Source organism: Chamaea fasciata, unplaced genomic scaffold (assembly GCF_029207755.1).
Source record: "Chamaea fasciata isolate MVZ Bird 193981 ecotype frontalis unplaced genomic scaffold, bChaFas1.0.hap1 SCAF_26, whole genome shotgun sequence".
Lineage (NCBI taxonomy): Eukaryota > Metazoa > Chordata > Aves > Passeriformes > Sylviidae > Chamaea > Chamaea fasciata.
The window spans coordinates 6449056-6470721 of NW_027094111.1; the positions used below are offsets into that span (position 1 = coordinate 6449056).

A 21666-nucleotide genomic window follows, 5' to 3' on the forward strand; every position below is an offset into this window, starting at 1 on the left:
CCAGGACCATCCCAATGGACACCAGCTCCAAGCCCTGCTGCCCAGCCCAGCAGCATCCCCCCCTCAGGGCCCATCCCACGGCACTCACAGCACGGATAATTCAGGAGCAAAATGTCATCCAGGCCCAGGTACCCCCTGCGCTCGCTGGAAACCACTGCCTCGAAGAGCACCTGCGGCACCAAACAGGGGTCACCCGTGCCCAGGGGGTCCAGGCTGGGGTGAGGGAGGGCTGCTGGGCCTCACCTGATACTCGCTGGGCCAGAAGAGGCTGACTGCCAGCTCTGCCTGGTGCCACTGGCGGCCGTGCGAGCCAGACGCGTTCCAGACGGCGCTGCCCACCAAGCCCCCGGTGACCCGCACGTAGGCACTGAGGGTGCCGGGGCTGTGGCCGTCCCGGCTGAACATGAAGTAGCTGAACTGGAGGCAGTGGGTGTCATTCTCACTCAGTGCCTGGAAGAGCAGGTGAGCTTTCTGGCCCGGAGTGTGCTGAGAGGAGTTCACCATCAGGTAGGAGCCTGTGGATCATTTACCATAAAAAGCAGAGACGCCTTGTAGACAACTGAAGTTTTAGTCCCCTCTGCAATTTAAAGACAGCTCCACATTATGTGACAGTGATGATTAAAACTGGCCTGAGGGTTATGTTTGATTTTAGCCACCTTATAGAATCATAGAATGGTTTGGGTTGGGAGGGGGGGAGGAGGGGGAGAAAGTGCAGTAACTACAAGAATGGTAAAGGGCCTAGAGGGGCCATACAGGGGGTGGCTGAGAGCACTTGGTGTGTTCAGCTGGAGCAGAGGACACTGACAGCAGAGCTCAGCGGAGCTGCAGCTCCTCCCGAGGGGCAGCTCCAATCTCTGCTCCCTGGGACAGGAGCCAGGGAGCAGCTAGAGCTGGGCCAGGGCAGGCTCAGGCTGGAGATCAGGAAAAGGTTCTTCCCCCAGAGGGTGCTGGACACTGCCCAGGCTCCCCAGGGAATGGGCACGGCCCCGAGGCTGCCAGAGCTCCAGGAGCCTTTGGGCAGCGCTCCAGGGATGCCCGGGGGGGGATTGTTGGGGGGTCTTGGCAGGGCCTGGGGTTGGACTCAATGATCCCTGTGGGTCCCTCCCAACTAAGGAGATTCTATGGTTCTAATCCCCCTGTTCCACCCCTCCTGAGCTCTGCCAGTGGGAATAAAGAAGGTGGAGGATATGGGACCACAAAGATTCCCATGTCCCCCAGGGCACTGGTCCATGACAGCCCATGAGGATGTGCAGGGCAGGAGGGACCTGGGATGGAGTCTGGGGCAGATGCCTTTTGGGCAGCAGCAGGACACTGCGGTGGGACCTGGCTGCTGGATGAGGAGGGGAGGATCAGAGCTGCTGTCTCCCGCAGGCACCAGGGTCAGGAAAGGCTCTGATGTTGCCCTCCTTTAACTCTCACAGTTTTGGCTGCATCAATCCCCCTCCCCAGCTGGGCCCCAGCTGTTTAACTCCATTCCAGCTCCTCGTTTCATTTACCACGCAGTTGTCACCACATTTAAACTGTGCTCAGCAGGTAGTTGCAGGGGGAAAACCTCATTGGCTTAACGAGCAGCAACAGCATCCCAGCTCTTGGAGATGCCTGGGATGTCATTCCCAGATCTGCCTCACCACCAGCGGCTGTTGGGATCCCACCTCCCACCACTCAACATCACCAGCAGCAAAACCAAAAGCCCCAGCACAGCCTTGAAGCCATACTTACAGGGCAGGCAGGATGACAATCCCAAAGGGGATCCCAAAGGCAGCATCATTCCCTGCCCTGCATGCTCCAACCCAGGCAGTCTGGAGGCAGGAGGGGGATGCAGGAGTCCCAGCCCTTCGTTGCAGCTCCCAGAGCTGTCCATCGCAGCCATGAGGCTGGCATACAGGATGGATGGGAACCTGCCCCACCAAACCCTCCCCCTCACCAAAAGCAAAGGGATTATTAATCTCCATTTTAATACCAGCAGAAGCTGTAAGTAACAAAGCTGAGCCATTTATTCAGGCCTACCATTGTTTTCCTGACAGTCAGTGCTTCGTTATTAATTAAATCTAAACTCAGGCACTTTCCTCCTAACAACTCCCACCGAGCAGCTCCAAGAAAAGCCTAAGGAAGGTGAAGGGGAATTGTAGAGGGCACCCATCCATGCCCCTACAACACTTGGGATCGCAGGGGGCACCCATCCATGCGCATGCAGCATCTGGGATCACAGGGGGCACTCATCTACTGCCCCGGAGTTTGGAACCTGCACCTGCGGGGACCCCAAAACACTCTGAAGGTCACAGCACCAGCTGGGGTGACATGGTGCCGATACTACACGCATCTCCCAGCACATCCTTCAGGGACAGGAGCTGGAACAAGGGAAAGAAATCCCTAAAAGGGAAATTTTCACCACACTGCTGACCCGTGTGGCTGCCTGGTCCTGCCAGCCCCTTGGGGTGGCTACTCAGGGTGAAATAAAACGATGACAATTTATTTCCTCGGAGTCCAGCACAGCTCGTTTCACCCACTGAGGGGAAGCTGCTATGTCCATGCTCCTCTTTTTTCTCCTCTCATTTCCCCCAGCAAAATTACTTCTGCTCTAATGAGCTCAGCTCCATTTGGTCCAGGCAACAGCAGAGTGGAGAGAGACCATTGACCCACCCCATGCCAGGGGACATCTCCCAAAAGCCACCTCATTAATGAATGGGCTCTCGTTAACAAACACAGGCCCTTCCTCTGCCCTCCCTTTACAAACAAAAGGCCACAGGACCAAAATAAAGAGGCCAAGACTAAAATTAAACCAGTGATGAGTTATTTTAAAAGACAAAGAATGCCCATAAGGTCACCTGGGAGCAGGGATGCACCTGAGCATCCTTCATCAGGCAGGGCTTCCCACACACACTATTTTCCCCTCTTAATTTTCTTCCTGGTGTTGCAGCATTGGAAAAAGCGGGTTCCAACCCCTCACTTTTGTGTTATTTTTATCCTCCTCTGCTGTAAATATCTGGCATTAGCCTGAAGCCCAAGGTGTGGGTTGGGTTTCTTTTATAAATATAAGAGAAGCAGAGGTACTTTAAACTGCCAGAGGGCAGGGTTGGATGGGATGTTGGGAAGGGATTGTTCCCTGTGAGGGTGAGGAGGGCCTGGCACAGGGTGCCCTGAGAAGCCACGGCTGCCCCATCCCTGGAAGTTCCCAAGGTCAGTTGAAGCCCCACTTGCCCAATGGGAAGGGGCAGCTCTTCTCATCATGCTGCCCATCCCAAGGGTCCTGCCTGCCACTGCATCCCTCCAGGGAAAACCCAAACAGCCCTGCAAGAAGAGGAGGGAAGAACCCACACCCTCTGCTTCCCTGTCTCAATGAGTTTTTCCTCCTACAAGATCTCCAAGAGATAAAAATAAATAAAGAAAACCTTCCAACTGCTATTAGAAGGCAGGGAAGGCAGGCAGGATGACAGGGAGAGGGCAGCACTGCCAGATGAGAGGTGCCAGGGGACCAGGTCTGAGCACTGCAGCATCTGTCTCCAGAAAACGCAACTGGAAGACAAAGCTGACTTGTCCCAGATCCTTGTCCATGTCAGAGCCGGCACAGGAACCAGGGAACCACTCCCCAGTTCTGTGCCAAGCATCTCCCAAAGCAGCCCCAGCACAAAGAGCTGATCTCCCACCACCACAGGGGTCCTTGGACACACTGCGGCAACTCCCACGGGAGAAAACAATCAGGCTTCATTGTTCAAGGGTTTTATGGATGTGCAGCAGGAGCTGATTGGGAAGCGGTGCTGGAGCTGAGAGCTGAAGGAGCAACTCCTCAAATGGGATGGGTAGACAGCAGAGCTCTTCAGGGTGGGGAAAACAGCTCAGTCCCCCCAGCACAGGGACAGGGTTGTGCAGAGACACGGCAGCTCCATGTACCAAGAAGCTCTGATGAATAGCAGGTTTCCTAATGTCAGTGAACGTGGAAGGAAAATCTAGGAAAAAGCACATTTGAGGAAAAAACCCACCCAACAAATATGGTGCTTTAATATTTTGAGTGAGGGACCTTAGAGCCCCTTTAAGTGCCAAAAGGGACTCCAGGAAAGCTGGAGAGGGACTTGGGACAAAGCACGGACAGGCATTGGGACAGGACACAGCAAATGGCTTCTCACTGCCAGAGGGCAGGGATGGATGGGAAACTGGGAAGGAATTCTTCTCTGGGAGGGTGGGGATGCTCTGGCAAAGGGTGCCCAGAGCAGCTGTGGCTGCCCTGGATCCCTGGCAGTGTCCAAGGCCAGGCTGGACCGGGCTTGGAGCACCCTGGGATAGTGGAAGGCGTCCCTGCCCGTGGCAGGGAATGGATCTGGAAGAGTTTTAAGGTCCCTCCCAACCCAAGCCAGTCTGGGATTGCAGGCTCATACCTGCCTTACCCAGCTCCCTGCAGCTGCTCCTTTAAAGATGGAACAATAAAGAAATGAAAAAAAAAAAAATCATGATTGCAACATGGGATAAACCCACCCATCATCTTCAGGTGAAAGAGAGACAAGTCAAGAGAAGGGATGTTTGGTCCAAACCAAACAAGAAAGCAAGAGGAGAGTGGGATGGAAAGGCAGCAGCAGGTGGCCAGCAGCCAGCACACGCTCCAATAAATCCTACACTCCTTGAAACTGGCTGATCTCCAATAAAAACTCATTTTAATCTGAGACCACAAGACTCCTTTGGAAAGTGCTCCCTGGAGAGGCCCTGGCACTGTGAAATCCCTTTGATCCCCTGAGCTGCTGCAAGGACCAAGGGGGTGATGGGGCTGCAGGAGCCCCATGCACAGCTCCCCACCCAAAACGGGGTAAAACCACCCAAGGGTGGTGCAGGGTCCCTGCACACCCCTGGGTGCCCCAAGACCATGAGCAAACAACATCTCTGTGGTCTTAGGGGAGCTACAGGAAGAAGCATCCTCTTCCCAGGGTGACACTGCAATGTACACACCACCCAACCTGAGATGTCACACCCACCTCCCCACCAATCCTGGAGTTTATTCCTTAAACTCTTTGCATTTCTTTAAGCACCCATCTCCTGTTGACCCACTTTTTTTCCCCCAAGTAGGGAGGGAAGCCCCATTCCACCCAACCCTCCAGTCCCCTGCAAGCCCCCAGGCTTTAAACTCAAGCAGTTCACTGTGGATTTTAAATTACAGCTGAATAGTGAGCAGAAAAATCAATTAATTACAGGTTTCAGACTTTCCATCATGAGGCACCTCAACCCCCAGCTCTGCTTTCTCCAGGAAACACCCCCCCCCCCAAGACACCCACCAATTAGGATAGCTCAGTTTAAGGGAAATACTTGGAAAAATCATCAGGGGAGGAACAGGGATCTGCCAGCGATCTCTGAGGGTTGTTTGCCCTCACCCAGCACACAGGACATGCCAGGAAGGAAGGAAAAGGTGATGGGGAAAGGTAATGGCAGAGGAGAGTTGGTGGAGGGGAAAAGCCAAATCAAGCCCTGTCATGAGCAAAGCACAAGATAAACAGCTGAAGGCAGGATGGAACAGTGAAGAGTTTCCTATAAAGCAGGTAATATTTTAATGAACAGAAAAGGTTATTTTTACTGATGAGCTCTAAACCAGCTCTCCTGTCTTTCTGCTCCATCCTAGCACAGGACTTGGCCTTCAGGATCAGGCAGGAGCCAGTAGTCCCAAAAGCAAGGAGCATCCCAAGTCCAGTGAACCTCACTGAGCAAATGGGTTCAGCGGTGACTCAAGGGGGTCACAGAAGGACAGACCTCAGAGCAGGGAGCAAGCAAAGCCCCCAAGTGCAGCCAAGCATGGTGCCCACACCATTGTCATGGAGAGGGGAGCTCCTCACAGCTGCCTGGCTGGCTCTGCTCCCCCAGCCTGGCCACCACAGAGGACATGGACCCAGAAAATAACAAAAAATGGTTTAAAACCTTCAAAAAGAATTTTTTTGAAGTCCATTTCCATTTTCTTCCTTACCATCCGCAAGACTTTGGAGATGCCTTCAACTCCCAAGCCCTTCCCCACACTTGAAAAGGCCAGGAACGTGTTTTTTTTTTCCATTTCCCACCAGGGAGAAGCTAAGTCTAAAACACTGCTGGAATTAAACCAGGAGGAGCCACATAGTCCTGGGGTAAGGGACACACAGGCAGGGTAGGGCCAGAAGCTCCCAGGGACACGGGGTGACCCCAGGACTCACCGTGAGGCAGGTCAGGCGTCAGGTGAGGCATCAGATAACTGCGGATGAGCTCCCAGTCAAAGTCATCGTCCTCGCCCTGGCTGTACTCGCACTGGTTGGGGTCACTGTCCTCCTCGAAGGTGCAGCCAGCTGTGGGGACAGACCCATCAGCCCCTGAGACCCCAGAGTAGCTGCTCCCTCCCCAAACGCCCACCAGGACGGTGCGACACCCCTGGAATGCCGGGAGATTCCAGGCATTCCCCAAGGGCACCGTGAGCAGGGGTCTGACCCTGGGTGCTGCCAGGGCCCCACAGCTCCTGTGCAGCTCCACCAGTGACACGAGCTGGCATGTCTCAGGTCTGGGGAGGCCTCAACAACAGGAGCAGGATGCAGCTCCCAGCTCAGCTTCTCGAGGGTCAGTAACACAAGGCGTTTCCCCCAACAAACGGCACTTGGCTGTAGCGGCCACACGAAATTCCTACTTTGATCCCAACCCTCCACCTGCGGATCGGGCTCTTGGGAGTCTCTCCATGGCCTGATGAGCGCGGCAGTTCTGAGCCAGGACCTCCAATCCTCCTGAACGCAGCCCTGACCCCCCGCCTTGGCACTGCTGAGTCCTTGTGGCAGTTTTATTTTATTACAGATTTATCTCCTGGGGGTCTGAGGGTGTTAACACAGCACCTCCCTGGTCCACAGCATGCTTGGCTGAGCACGGAGAAGTGGAGCAAATGCCAAAAGGCCACTTGTTCCCACGGGAGGTGACACGGAGAGAGCCCCCTCATCCCGCATCCAGCCCCCTCCCATCATTCCACAATGCAGTCCTCCCCCACTTCCCAGCTCCCCCATGCAGCCCTCCCATCATCCCACATCCATCCAACCCCAGAGCTCGGGTCGGCTTTGCCGTGGGGCCACTGGGGGCTGGTTGGTTCACACTGCCCCATTGTCCCATTAAACCCACGATTACAGGGACCGAGGCACAGCGCTAATTAACGGGACCTGGGCTGACGAGGGGCCCCGGGAAGCCCTGAGCAAGCGGAATGAACAAAGGCAAATATCCCCTAATGGGCTGGCAGGAAAACAGAGCTGGGCCAAGGGATTATTTCCACTGTTTTCTTCCTATTTTATCCCAAATTACATCAGTAATTCCCCCCACCACCCAGGGATTTGGCAGTTAATGGCCTCGCTGCCAGCACGGGTTGTGCTTCCCTGTGCTCAGGGATGCTTGGATGCAACGCTTAGTCAAACATGAGTCCAAACACCGGGAAAAAAGCCCATAAGATGCCCAGGAAATTTCAATTCCCAAGTCTTTCGTATATAAGAAGACATTTGTGGCTTTTTTCGCCCCTTCGCACTCATTTTTTAAAGCACGAGGGCACATTCCAGCTCCATCACCAACTGTTTTTTCCTCTCAGAGCCATAAGAAACTTCTTTTTAAAAACTGAAAGCAAATTCTCTCCTAATTCATATGTCTGGAGGCACTGAGACATCACAGCTTTCTTAAAGCCCTTCCCGAAATGGAGCGTCTGCCCAGCCCACGTGCAGATGCGCCCCCGCACCACAGCCCCTGGTCCTCAGCTCTCACCACGAGACGTGTCGGATTTTAGAGTCTGGAACTTGGCTGCACTTTCTAACGGGAGGAAAAGCACAAATCTGTCAAAATTTTCCAGGAAGGAAGGAAAATAAAGTAAATTTCAAAATAAAACAGTGTCAGAGAATAAGTGCCAAGTGATTTAAAAGAAAAAAAGCCCAAGTGTTTCTTTCCAAGATCTGCTGAGCGGGATATTCTGGGAGGCAGAAATTTGTTCTTGGGGGATTATTTTTTGGCCTGAGAAACCAGAGCAGAGACAAACAATATTCTAGGCTGGCAGAGCCCCATCTCCCAGAGAAAAGTGATTCCTTCACCCCAAATAAATTATTCCCAGCTGATGAAAACATCATGAGATATGTATCCTCCTCCTCCTGGACTGTAGCCCCCCCACCCAAATCCCACTGCCACCCCCAGCACAGCCACTGCCATCAACCCATGCTTCCATCCCCACGACTGCACCCTCAGCCACCCACGAGACGATGCCTGGGCTCCAAAGTTTAAAATGCAATTACAGAGCAGATATTGTGCTGGCTGAGCCGATCCATCTCCCTCCTTCGGACAGGTTTATTGCCATGGCTTTTCCCAGCACGAGCCCTCCCTCCCATCCATGGCACAAAATGAAGGCAGCTCCACTGGCCACTCCATTTCCCTGACTAATTTATCCATGATTTGTACACACAGGGAAAAAAGCCAAAGGGTTTCACAGAGCCTTGGTTTCCATGACTTATGGGATGCTTCTGGCACCATCTCTCCCCAGCCAAGGACAGGGCTGGGAGAAGCTCCACCTCCAGCAGGTTCTCCCTTCTCATCACAAGATTAAGGGCATAAAATTAGCACCTGAGCAACTAAATGCCAACAGCCAACTCCACGGGGTGTGGTTGGAGGTGCTCCAGCAGCTATGGAAAGTCAGAGAGAGGAAACCCAGAGCGACCTGCAAAAAACTAATGTTTCATCACAACATTGGCAAGGAGGGCAGAGAGGCTGCAACCCAAAACATCTGCCTGCAGCAGCGGGAGGGTTATTCCATCCCAAGGGCAGCAGGACAGGGACTGCAGGAGTCGGTGAGACTGCTCCGAGTATTGATATGCCCTAAAAACAAACCAAGGAGTCCCCAGTTCCCTGAGCTGGCTCCAGGCCACGGTGACAGCAGCTCCGGGCGCGGAGGTGAAGGCAGCGAGCGCAGGAGGTGTGATCCCAACGTGACAGCAGCTAAAAATACTGCAGGGAGCTGGGGGTCTGCCCCCGGGAGTGGGATGTGTCCAAGACACAGCCTGAACACCCTAAAGCTGCCTAAACCACCCTGAACACAGAGCCTGCCCCATGCACGAGAGGCAGCCCGTGCCAAGGACGAGATGTGCCCCGTTAAACAGCCCACACAGAAACCCCAAAGCATCACAGTGTTCCTGGGCAGAGGGGAGAGAGGTCTGAGCACCAACATGGGGCTTTAACACCACATGGACCAGAATTTTTTTAAAAAGAAAGAAAAAAGAGGTGGTTTGAGAGACTTGCTAAGGAGATGGGGACCAGTGCTGCTTAGCCTCCTCCAGGTACTGCTGCCACCTCCATGGATCCACTACGTGCCCAGGCAGAAGGAAGCAGAGAGACAGGCACGAATGTAGAGTTCAAACGTCAGATGAAGCAAAATTGTTTGAAAGAAAGCAAAAACTGGTGGCTTGAGGGGTTTGACAGGCTCCCTTAGTGGGCTTAGCATCCCCCGGGTATCACTGCAGCACCAGGGCATGCTGAGAGAGCTGAGGCAAGGGCACCAACGTGCGGCTTAAACACCAGATGGACTAAATTTTCTTAAAAAGAAAGAAAAGTAGGTGGCTTAATGGATTCACCAAGGAGAAGAACACCACTGCCACTCAGTATCCCCCTCTACAGGGATGGAGAGGAGGAAATCTGGGGAGGGGAGGGACGAGTGATTCACAAAGAAGAGGGAGATAAAGAAAGACCAAACAGCCAAGCACAAAAGACAGCATCTAATTAATTCTCCGTGGCCACCGAGGAACGTGGCCGCCTGCCCACAGCCCACCCCGCGCTCTTTCATCCACAGAGTCTACACTGCTCTCGCTTCAAAGTTAATTACACACTTAAACCTTTCCTGTTTAACCTCCTGCACCATGGGACATGATCCATGGCTTCTCCTGCCTTTTATTGAGCAGCCTTGAGAAGGCTCGTGTGCCAAAGGGCAGCCCAGCACCATTCAGGATTGGGATCGCAGCCCAGCACCATCCAGGATGGCAGGATTGGGATCAAAGCCCAGAACCATCCAGGACGGCAGGATTGTGCTCTCCCCCACCCAAGACCCCCTAGGGTATCATCTGATGGGAACCATACACCAATGATGCCCCAAAATGGGGGCAGGCTTTATGAAAAATGGGCTCATACCAAAACTTTAGAAGTGCTGCCTCCCCAGAGCTAAAAAATACAGTCCAGCCACCCAGGACACCTAGTCCTGATGGGAAAAAGCCCACTTTGCTCCCACCCTGGCTTAGCCAGGACTGGATCAGCCCCATGGTCATCTCTGGGGTGTAGCATCTTGGGAGCACAAGCCACAGCACCCCAAGGCACAGGCACCAGCCAGGGGAGATAACACCAGTCACCTTTCTGAGTCAAGATAAATTTTTTATTCCTGGCCTTTTCCAGCGGCTCCAGTCCTTCACCCAAAGTAATCCACAGCAGGAAATGGGGAGGATTCAGGTACCCCAGAGAACACATGACACACTGCCTGGCAGCCAAGTGCAAACACCCTGCAGAGTAAAACCATCATCTGACCACACCGAGATGTGGCAGGGGGTGAACAGAGCCCTCCTGCCATCAAATCCAGAGTGATCCCGCCTCCCAGGAGAAGGGATGGAGGCAGAGGCTTCGCAGTTGCACACCCCCAAACTATCACACCCAAGACCTCTCCTCTTAAACAGGCATGAAGAAGATGCTCTTTGTTGCACCAAATGATGAAACTCTACACAGGATAAATGGTCAATGAGCTGCTGCAAATGGGGAAACCAAGGCACAGAGAGGATGTGGTGAAGTCCCAGAACACCGGCAGCCCGGGATCACCCCAAGGATGGCAGAAAGCCCAGGGAGCTGGGTTTGCTGGGATACAGAACCACAGCTCCAGCAGATCCCGGCAAGGTGCCATCCCTTCCCCAGCACACCCAGAGCAGAGCCAGACTTCCACCCCTCAGATCCCAGCTGCTATTTAAAGGTGCTTTCCTTGGCACACTCCTACGGGAACGTGCCCTGGGAAGGAAACGCTGGGAGTTGCTTCCCTCCGGGTGCCAGCAGACACGGGGGACAGGGAGCACGTTCTGCAACTCATCTAAAATTAGATGCACTTCTCAGCCTGTGAGATCCTGTACACAGCACCCCACAGGCTCCTGGATGAGGTTAAGGGATCCAGGATCATTTCCATCTGCCGGGGGCTCAGTTTCCAGGGAGTGGGATTTTACAGGGGCTGGGGCTGTTTGGCACTGAGGAATCCAGCTCAGTGGGAAAATCCAGACAGGGAGAGGCTGCTGTGTGCCAGCACCCCAACATCTCACACTGACAGGGACCCCCCACCACACCAGGTACAACAGCAGCTCCATAGCCAAGCCCAAACACCCCAGGATTTCACTGGGAAAACCTCTCCCGGCCCAAACAGGAGCTGAATCCCTCCGTAGCTGCACTTGGCACACGCAGAGGGCCTGGGGCACCGACACAACACCGAAAGTGTATCTTCATCACACCCTGGAGATGACAACAAACCCCCACCCTGCTCCTCTGCTCCCCACTTCTGCCAAAGAGAAACTTTTAAGAGAAACATCACTGATTTCTCAGCCCCAATAAAAGCTGATTGGAAGAATATGGAAAGCAGCACCATTAGAATTCTAACCAGTAGTTTGTTTTGGTTCTCCAAATCATTTTAAATATTGTATTTAATAGAAAAATAATTTGCTCAGTGTAAGAAACATCAATTTTCAACTTGAAGCCTTGTATATTAGCCAGAGAAGTTAATGTGTAAACATTAGCAGCTCCAGGAACGTGTGGGGTTTGGCCAATTCAATTCCAGGGAGAGAGCAGCCAGATATCAAGAAGGAGGATTTGCATAATAAGTCACTTATGCCTGATAACCTCAGTGTTCGGAATACGCAGGACTAGAGAACAATATCCATCTGCTAGCAACTACAGAAGACATAAATCTCCTTCCCCCCCCCCTTTTTTTTTGTTTTTTTTGGCTGGTAAAGACTCACTATGACTTTTACCTGAAGGTCCCCAAGGAGCTGTCAAACCTCCCGCAGTGAGTACCCAGTCCCAGCAAGCTCCAAGGAACCCCAGGGACAGGAGAGAATTGGCAAATCTGGATTCATTACAGATATTTTGAAGCAAATACAACTGGGAAAATACAACTCCAAAGCCTTTGCAATGCTACAGGGATGGCTTGTGCTTGGGCAAGGACCAAGTGTGCCATACATCATTGTGTGGTGAAAATGCATTTAAAAGCGAAGGGGGAATAATTCATCTTGCCAGAATCCTTCCTTGAGGCAAATCCAGCTGCCAACTGCAGCACCACATGCTCTTAGCTTCCGGGGGATCGGCACTCCTGGTGCTGCATCACTCCGCTGCAGGTGGCACCGGCAATGTCTCCCTGGAGATGCTGGGGGACACAAGCCAGGAGGCTTTAGCTCCATGCCCAGAGGGGTGTGGGGATTTAACATCCCATCCAGGGGCTGTTCGTGCCGAGCACCCGGATCCAGCCAGTGCTGTTCCCAAGGATGGACCAGAATCACTCCATTACTCAAACCCTGCTCAAGAGAGGTCCTGCCGCACAAAAACACCCTCAAGCTGCACAGCCAGGAGGCCACTAACCTGCAGCACAAGTGCTTTAATAATGAACCATCACTTAATTAACATCGTCAGTGCTGCCTCTTGGACTCCATGGGAAGAAAAACAAGGCAGGAAACCTTTGGAAACCTCCGTACTGCCGTTATTGATCACTCCCTGTGCAATTACGGCTCACGGTCTGCGGAGCTGTGCGACACCTCGGGGAAAAAAAATGGCAACAAATTAAAATAAACTGGAAAAGGCAGGGGGAATAAAGCTCATTTCTCCCCCTGGCTCCTTTATTACCACCAGGTCCCCCAGGTCCCTGCTGAGGGCCCCACACACCCAGGGACCCAGAAAGACCTGGACCATGAGCCCCAAGGGGCACACGCTGCTTTCAGGGGATGCCTGAGGACACGGAGGTGCTCCCTTGGCATGAATTCGGGCAGGAAAAGCAGCTGCCCCACGACACAGCAGCACCACCAAAGCCCTGGGAGACTCCAACACCAGCTGCAGAAATCATGGGAAAGACCAAGTTTTCCAAACCAACCCCACTCTGCAGGGGATAAAAAGAGGGGAACCATCAGTCTCCCCTCCCACAGCAGGTCCCGCCTCTCCACAGTGATGGATGTGGAGCACGGTACTGGGGAGGCTCATCCTCCCAGGACGGAGCATGTGCCAGCATTGGGAGGGCCTCGGGAGGCAGCTCCGAGGGTCATTTATGGCCTTTCAGGGCAGAGAATGCAGCTGGAGAGGCCTCAGCCCCCATCCAGCGTTGGGGCCGCAGCATCCTCACCATGCCCAGCATCCCAGCCAGGCCCGGGCGGGATAAAGGGGGAAAAGAAGAATAAGGCTCAGTGCCATGCAAAATCCAGGTCACCGTCCTCCTCCTCCTTCCATGACACCAGCAGAGCCAGGAACAGCAGTGGGAGCTGACTGACGCGGGGCTGGAAGGTGACAACGTGTGACGTGGGCACATCCGTCACCAGTGCCAGGGCTCAGCAGAACCTCCGCTGTGGAATGGGATGTTAGAGGCAGAAGCCCTCACGGGAGGAATTAAAAGGAGCCCTGTGCCCAGCAGGTCTGTCGCAGCTCTGAGGAACATGCTGGACCATGCCAGGCACCCTTCAGCCAGACAAAGGCAATGAAATGGCAAATCAAGCCCAGAAAAAACAGCTTTGTTTTTACCAGTCCATGAAATTGGCTCAGCCACCCCAATCAGCACTGGTTGGGCACCCATCCATCCTGACCCGCAGCACCCTCAGCCCATTCCGGCAAAAACTCTAGAATTACACTAAGAGGGCAGGAATAACTGAGGAGTCCCTGCAGTGCCAGAAGTGCACCCAACACACTGCAACCCCATGGGAGAACCATGAAATCCCATCTTCCACCTCCTCCGTGAACACATCCTGCCAGCTCCCATTCCTGACCAGCTGCAGCCACCATTCCGTGGGAAGGAAGGCAGGAGACAGCCTCTTGCATGGAGAAATGTCATTCAGAGCCAGCAGCTCCCCAGACAGGAGCCTGGGTGAGAGACTAAATAAAAAGTTCAGCTCATATAAAGAAAAATATCCCAACGCAGAGATGCACTGCTTTAGTTTAATATTGTTATAATCCAGGGAAAACAGGCTGGTTGCTGGCTGCAGAAAAATCAATGGGATATCACTCAGCAGACAGATGAAAATACAGTAAAAATAAGTAGAAATAATAACGGAAATAACAGAGTCCTTGAGAAGAGCTCCAGAAGGGAAGTGGCTGAACCCGCACCACAAGGAGAGTTCAAGAGTCTGCTCTGGCACTGGGGGGCTTCCCAAGCTGCTCCTTCCCAAAAAAACACACTGGAAAGCTCCAGCATCTACTTCCACAGGGTGCAGAGGCAGGTGCCCCACTGACATCAAAACCACAGAACCAGATGTCCCAGTAAGGACTTTGAGGTGCCAGGGGGTGACCAGGATCACCCACCTGCATTAATTCAATTAACACTGAAGCACCTGGTAATTAAAGAAAGAGCATTTATGCAGATAATTACCCAGACTGTCAGTGTACCTCTGCTAAAAGGCAGGATGTGATGGCAGGAGATGAGGACCTGGCACCCAGGGGTGTGTGGGGCTGTGACAGGTCCTCATCCCCACTGGTGGACTGCCAGCAGTAGGGAAGGAATTTGGAGGAGACACCATCCTTGGGTAGATCTGCCTGAACTTCCCGACCAGCCTTGAAATTTGCTGCTGTTGAACTCTCTACCATCACAGGAGCTTTCTGGGAGATCCTGCCCCAGCTGGCATGTCCAGCAGCTGAGGGTCTGATTGCTGGACCGGAGCCACACACGCTCCTTGGCTCGGCTAACTGGGCTAATTAGGCGGAAGACCTCCAGCACAAAGCAGCACACAAGATGAAAACGACCAGCAGTCACCAAGGCCTGTCTCCTGAGCAGGGCTGTGGGGACAGTGGCCTCGTTAAGACTCAGGTCATCAATGTCCTTGTCCCTCATCCTCAGAGCATCTCCTGCCACCCCGTCCCAGCCACAGTCCTGATTAACTTAATGATGTCAGGAAAGGTTGGATCCACATGGGGACTCCGGGGAGCCAAAGCAGTTATTGGTTAATTTAGGGCTCCCCAGCACCAGCACAGCCCTGGAATAGGGAAGGATGGACCCTGTGGCAGTCCAGGAAGGCTGCAGGGAGCTGGGGGAGATGTTCCAGCACAGCCACCCTGTCATGGGTGATTTGCCAGTATTTTTCAAGCCCAATTTTAAAAAAGGCATCAAAAAAATTGTGAATAACAAGAATATTCAGGAAGTTGCTCCAGCTGCAACACACTCCCACCCCTCAGCTGCAGTGCAGCACTTGCTCCCACTGCATCCCTGTCAGAGATGGGGCCTTTCCTAGCTTCCAGCCAGGGCCCACCCTGGGTGGGCAGTGGGGTCCCCAGGCAACAGGGGGCATGGCAGGCACACCCCTGCCCCAGCTTTCAGTGACAGGGCTGCCCAGAGCCCCTCAGCCCCCGAGCTGGGGCCACCATCCCCACCGCAGGACACCGGGGTCAGCCAAGTGCTGAAGGGGTGCCAAGCGCCCTCCCCTACCCTCCCCTCCAGTTCCTCAACATCTGGAGCACTTTGGGGGGCAGGAAGGTCAGGAAATAACAAATTTATGGCCAAAGCCATTCAAGAGGCTCCTTCCAGCTGTGAATCTGTCACACAGTCAGGGTCACACACCGAGACCCCACTGAGCCCCGAACTGCAGGAGCATTGCAGTCCTGGCGTTCCCACGGCAGCCCAGTCCCCTCTCTGGAGCAAGCAGCATCCTAGTGGCCAGGCACCCACAGGAACAGCCCCTGCACCCCTTGGACCCCATGGCACAAGGGGAGTTCTGCTGTCCCGCTCCTGCAGCGAGCAGAGCACCCAGATTTGGGGTCTGGCAGAGGCATCCAGGGACAGGAAACAGGGACAGCCCCAGCCTGGCTCACCACAATCCACGCCTGGATTCACTCTCCAGGTGAGAGAAATTAGGGTGTAAAGCCCGGGCCCCATAAACACGCCGTGAACATGTTCCCCCCACCAGTGCCCAGGCAGGAGCTGCAGACCGGGCCTGTGACACCCAGACAGGACCTGGAGCAGCACACAAACAGACAGGAATGTGCTGCAGCCAACAAGCACCCAGCAAGCAGGAACAACACTCCTGATTTAAAAAAAAATACATAAAATAACAGCTGCAAAGGGCAGCTGACATGTGCAGCAGGGAGGGGGAAAGGGCTGCTCCACAGGCAAGGGCTCCTCTGCCTTTGCCTTCCAGCAGCTGGAAGAGCTGGACTTTGGCTTTTGATCCAAGGCAGAAGGTGCAGAACGTGCAGAACTTGCCACTCCCAGGCCCAGGAAATCAACAGCTCAGGAGCACACAGGAAAGTCCCTCTGGCACTTGCCAGCTCCACAGCCACTCCCCAGAGACGCCTTTCACCAGGCGAAGAGGAGCAGAACCCCAGGACCATTCCAGCCAGGCAGCTGCAGGCCGGCACCCCCTTCCCACCCCATCGCCCACCCACATCCATCCAGGAAAAAGCAGCAGCGGCTCCTGCCAGGCCACCTGCAGTGGAAAAGAAAAGCTCCATCTCCAGGACCTGTTTAATCTGAGGCCGCCAACGACGAGGCAATTAGCTCCCGGGAATAATTGTTGCGAATCCTTCTTGTCCAGAGGGGAAAGCCTCAGTTTCACCAAGTAAAAGGAGGGGTCTCCAGGCTGGAATGGGAAAACAGAATCCCAGGAAAGCTGCAAAGCAAATCCCAAGTTGCCACGGGGGAGAAGAGGTTTGGGAATCTTGACATTTAATCATGCAGTAACTAAAGGTTCCCAGAGATGTCTAATAAGACAATTATAGTGCATGTTAATAAATAGATTATTAAAACTCTTATTTATGGAGGTTTAAGCAGGCAGATGGCAGGGCCACGTCGATAAGGCTCTCCAGAGCCTGTGCTACCTCCCAGCTCCCAGGAATGCGGCAGGGATTTGCCTTCCCCTGCCTACAGCCCCTCGTGCTTAACCCTCGCACGACTGCCCAAAACAAAGCAGCAAATCCCCCAGAGGGACTGCAGCCAGGAGAAGATTGCTATGGGGCATTTTGGGTTACTCAGAGCTCCCAGCCCCCCTGCAGAGCAAGGACTGGGTGAAGAAGTGATGGAAAAGCAGCATCCCAGGTGCAGTTAAGGGAAAAACCAACATCAACAGGCAGCAAGGAGATCGTCACAGGCAGGACAGGGGTTAAAGCCACCAACACCTGTCTTGGTCTTCCAAGGGGGTGTCCCTCCTTCCCCAGGGCTGTGATCCTGTAGGCTTTATTCTGGGAAAGCTCCCAGGGAAGCTGGAATAGGGATGTTTTTCCTTAGTTTAGATAACAAAAGGAAAAATGTGCATTGTGGGCCAGGAGGTGACTCACCAGCATCCCTGTTCCCGGGGCCAGGGCAGGTCCAGGCACCCAGAGGAAAAACATGAAACAGGAGTTTTGGAACAAGAAGAAAAGGGTAAAAATGAAACAAATGCAACTGCAAGTCTTGATGGGGGATTAAAAAAACAGTCACTGCCAGGTTCCACCATGGAGCTGCAGATATAGAGCCAGAGGAAAAAGTCCATCCAGGAGCATCAGCATCACTCGGAGCCTCCCTAAATTCTGCTTCTCCCTCATGGATAGTGAAAATCCACCACATTCCAGTGTCCCTCTGCACGCACTGGAGAGCCAAGGGCTCAGGAGACAGAAACCTCTGCCGTGGGCACACTTCGGCACGTCAACAGGATTTTCCGGAGCATCCCAGTGCAGGAGCCTCAAGGGTGTTTGCACTGTCTGGGTGCTATGGGAAAGGGCATGGCATTCCCAGGGCTTTAAAAACACACGTAGAAGCAAACAGGAGAAAGCTTCTTCCCTGGCACGGCAGAACAGGCAAGAGGGGAAAAAAAAAAAAAAAAAAAAAAAAAAAAAAAAAAAAAAAAAAAAAAAAAGAGAAGCCTGAAACAAGCTGACAAGGAAAATGTAACGTTCTCGCACATTTTATGCGCTTGGTGAAGGCGGGGTGGGGAGAACTGAAAAGCCTTAGCATGGGAGAGCCAGGTGGAAGGAAACAAACACCGGGAAAAGCAGCACCAGGCACCTGAGCACCCGGAGGGCACGAAACACTGACCCTGACCCTCAGCAGCAGCCGGGGACGCCCTTGCTCCTGACCTCCATTCCCCGAGCATCCCCTGCTGATCCCTTCTCCCGGCACCTCCCGAGCCCCCGTGACCGTTAACGGGCGGGGACCGCCCCGCTCCCGACCCCAATCCCAGCCCCGGGAACGGCGTCTGCTCGGCTGTTCCCATTCACTCGACCGAGACAGCACCACCGCGTCGGGGTCAGGGTCACCCGAGCCACCTCCTGCCAGGGCTGTCCCGCGGGGACAGCGACGCTTGGGGGGCCCCTTCCCCGCCACCTGACCCCAGCTGGTCACCACAGCCGGCAGCCACGTCCTCCAGCCCCTCCCCGAGCAGTCTGAGTGCCTCCGGAGACGCCACCAGCCCCAGTCCGGTGCCCCCTGGCAATCCCAACCTCCCAAGTGGAAGCTGCAAACCCAAATATTTTATTTGCTTAATTGCTGCTAACGAAGTTGGAGCCGAGCACAAACAGCTCCCGCACAATCCCGGCGGGAATGCCACGCAGCACCACGGCTGTGTGTCCCCACCGGCGGAAAACAGCCCGAGAGCACGGGGAACACGGGCTGGGACCCCTGAGCAGCTCATTGCTGAATTCTTGGGGTGCAACACAGAGAAGCAGAGGTGCACCTTACCACGGAATCATTTGCGTTGGGAAACATCATTGTGTCCAACCATGGCCCCAACACGTCCCAGACAACAAGTGCCAGATCCACCTTTCCTGGCAGGGAAGGCAAAAAGCGGAGGGAAATACCTGAGCCTGCACAACCTCCTGCCCCCGGGCCCAGTGCGGAGCCCTGCGAGCCAGGCGGCTCCCGGCCACGGTCTTCCAGCAGGGAAAGACTCCGTATCCTGCCGCTAAGAGCTCAGCGAGGAGAGATGGGGCTGGCAAAGGCTCCTGGTGCCAAGCACAGCTCCCCGTCCCAGCCTGCTGACACCACACGAGGCTCCGCATCACTCAGTTCAGGGGGTCAGCCAGTGCCCCCCAACACTACCCAGGTCCCCTCCGTGACAAGCACAACGGGCTGGCAATGACAGCCCAGTCACTGCGAAACCCTCAAAAACTACAAAAAGTTTGAAGGCTGCAGGAAGAAGCAAATACCCGGAGGCCGTGGGGAGCTGTGAGCAGGGCACCCCACGTCCTCCCTGTGCCTCACTTTTCCCAGCTATAGAAGGGACCACAATGCGCCCCTTCTTCACAAAGGCACAGCTAAAAAAAAACCCCATCTTCTGAAAATATCCACCAAGACAAGCAGCTGGTCCTCCCCAGCAGCCCAGAGCACTTGTAAACGGCTTAAATATTTTTCTCCCAACCCTGCCCTCCATGCAGCCCCAGGGACGAGCCGGGCAACCTCCCCACAGCCGGCCAAGCCACATCAGCAGGAGCAAACAGCAGATCCAGATGAAAAGCTGCCTTCAGTGGAGCGGGGGGGCTGGCAGCAAACCCCTCACCTCCAGCTAGATCCAGTCCCTTCGGCTCCACTGCGGAGCTGAGCCTGCTCTGCCATCTGCGAGAGAAATGTAGCAAACACACTCCTGATTTACACCAGCAGCGGGCTCGATCCTGCCATTCGCCAATGCCGTCCTGCAGGGAAGGGAAGCCACCGAGGGAAAAGGGTTCGCTCAGGAGGGGACCCTCCCCACAGAGCCCCCCCAGTCCCCAGTGCGTCCCCACCGCTGCCCCTCCAGCCCCTCACGGGCTGCGGCAGCTCAGCGCTGAGAGCCACCAGAGCATCACACACCAGCGCTGGGGAGCAGCAAAGCCCAAACCCCCCCCCGAAACCAGAGGGGCAGAGGCCCCTTACTCCAGCAGAGCACTGAGCCCCCCACCAGCTCCGTGCCTCAGTTTCCCTATCACCCCCTGCTCAGCCCCGAAGCTCAGAGCAGCAGCTTCCCCAGCACACAACCTTCCCCTCAAAATACAAACCCGTTCCCTCCCCCCACCCATCGTCGCTCCATCCCCCCCGGCACGGGTCAGCCGCCGCTTGTTTCTGCTGATGGGTGTCACTACTTAAAATCTTTGAAGAAATGCCACTACCCAAAAAAACCAAAATCAATGCACCACCATAGGGACTGCGTGAAGGTGAGCAGCTTGGATTTAAAGGTTAAAACCCACCGAACTAGGCAAAAATACACTTTAATGTGATCAGCATTACCGGGGAGCTGGGGGCGACAGCACCAGGGACCCCTTGGAGTGAAGCATCAACTCCCCGTTTCCCCAGAAAGAGCTCGCAGCCCCTGGCAGCACTTCGGGAGCCCCAAATTCCCATTCCCCGCAGCACCAACCCCGTTCCAGCTCGCCGAAGGGATCGGGAGCGAGCCGTCGTCCCCCTGCACTAGCTCTTCCCCAGCCTCTACCTGGGGGAGGGGTGCCGGGGGGCGCAGGGCTCAGCGCCGGGGTGCTCAGAAGGAGAAAGAAAAAATATAAAATATGTAAATTTATCGAATTAATCGATCGATCGTATTTCGGTACAACTCCCCCGGTACCCCCGCAGGACAACGAGAGCCGGGAGGCTGCGACCGGAGCCGCCGCGGCCGCCACCTGTTCCTACCGGAGGGTCCCCAGCTTCCCGTCGGGGCCCCCAGTGAAACCACCGGGATCCTGCCGCCCCCCGGGCACCGGCAGGAGGGCTCCTCTCGCCCGCGTTCCCCCCGCCGCCACCGGGGGAAGTTTTCTCTCCCGGGGTGCGGCGGGAGTGGGGGGGGAGGGTCAGAGGGTGGCCCCGGTACCAGGGCCCGTGGGGCCGCGCTCGGCGGAGCACCCGGCGGTTCTCGGAGGGGAGGGAGGCGGGATCCTAGTGGTTTCACGGAGGACGGGGGTCCCGAGGCGGTTCGGGGACCCTTCGGTGGGAACAGGTGGCGGCGGGACGGGAGGGACCTTCCGCGCACCGGGGGCGGTGGGGCCCCGGAACCGCACCGAGCGAGCAGGACCCCCTCTCCCCGGCACACACAACCACGCTCCGTTCCTACCGGCGGGCGTCTCGGTGTCCAGCGCGTAGACCCGCAGGGCGAGAGCGAGCAGCAGCGCCCGGGCGCTCCGCATGGTGCGGCCGGTGCCGGGAACCGGGCGGGGGGCGGCGGGGCCGTGGCCGCCGCCGCCGCTGCGCGCCCGCGGTTCCGGCGCGGCGGGGGCGCAGCGGGGCCCCGAGCCCGCCCCGCGCCTCAAATACCGGCGGCGGCGGCTCGCGCCCGCCGTGACGTCACCGCCGCCCGCGGGAGGGAGGGGGGGCGGGGGGGGGGCGCCGGTACCGGGAACGGCGACGGCGGGCGGGGCGGCGGCGCCCCCTGCCGGACACGAGCGGTGGTGTCGCGGGGAAGTTTGGGGGCAGCGGGGGAGGCGGTCCCGGGAGTTACGGGGGGGTTGGGGGCTTCTCCGGTGCCGGGAGAGAGGAGAGATGTGGAGGGGTCCCGGGAGATGGGGGCGGCGGGGGGCGCTCGGTTAAGGGAGGAGAATCTCCCGTACCGGGGG

At 55.5% G+C, this 21666-nt stretch overlaps 1 protein-coding gene across 3 annotated transcripts in view; it reads right to left on the minus strand.

Annotated features, from left to right (window-relative positions):
- The window catches only part of PTPRU (protein tyrosine phosphatase receptor type U), a 56617-nt gene extending 35305 nt beyond the window's left edge, over positions 1-21312 (minus strand). For all 3 annotated transcript variants that reach the window (XM_066204230.1, XM_066204229.1, XM_066204228.1), the window contains exons 1-4: positions 21168-21312; positions 6156-6284; positions 244-515; positions 89-170 (exon numbers count right to left, since the gene is read on the minus strand). In XM_066204230.1, coding sequence (XP_066060327.1) covers positions 89-170; positions 244-515; positions 6156-6284; positions 21168-21240 — 556 coding nt within the window. In that variant the 5' untranslated portion in view covers positions 21241-21312. The remainder of the gene's footprint in view (positions 1-88; positions 171-243; positions 516-6155; positions 6285-21167) is intronic.
- Between the last annotated feature and the right edge of the window lie 354 nt (positions 21313-21666).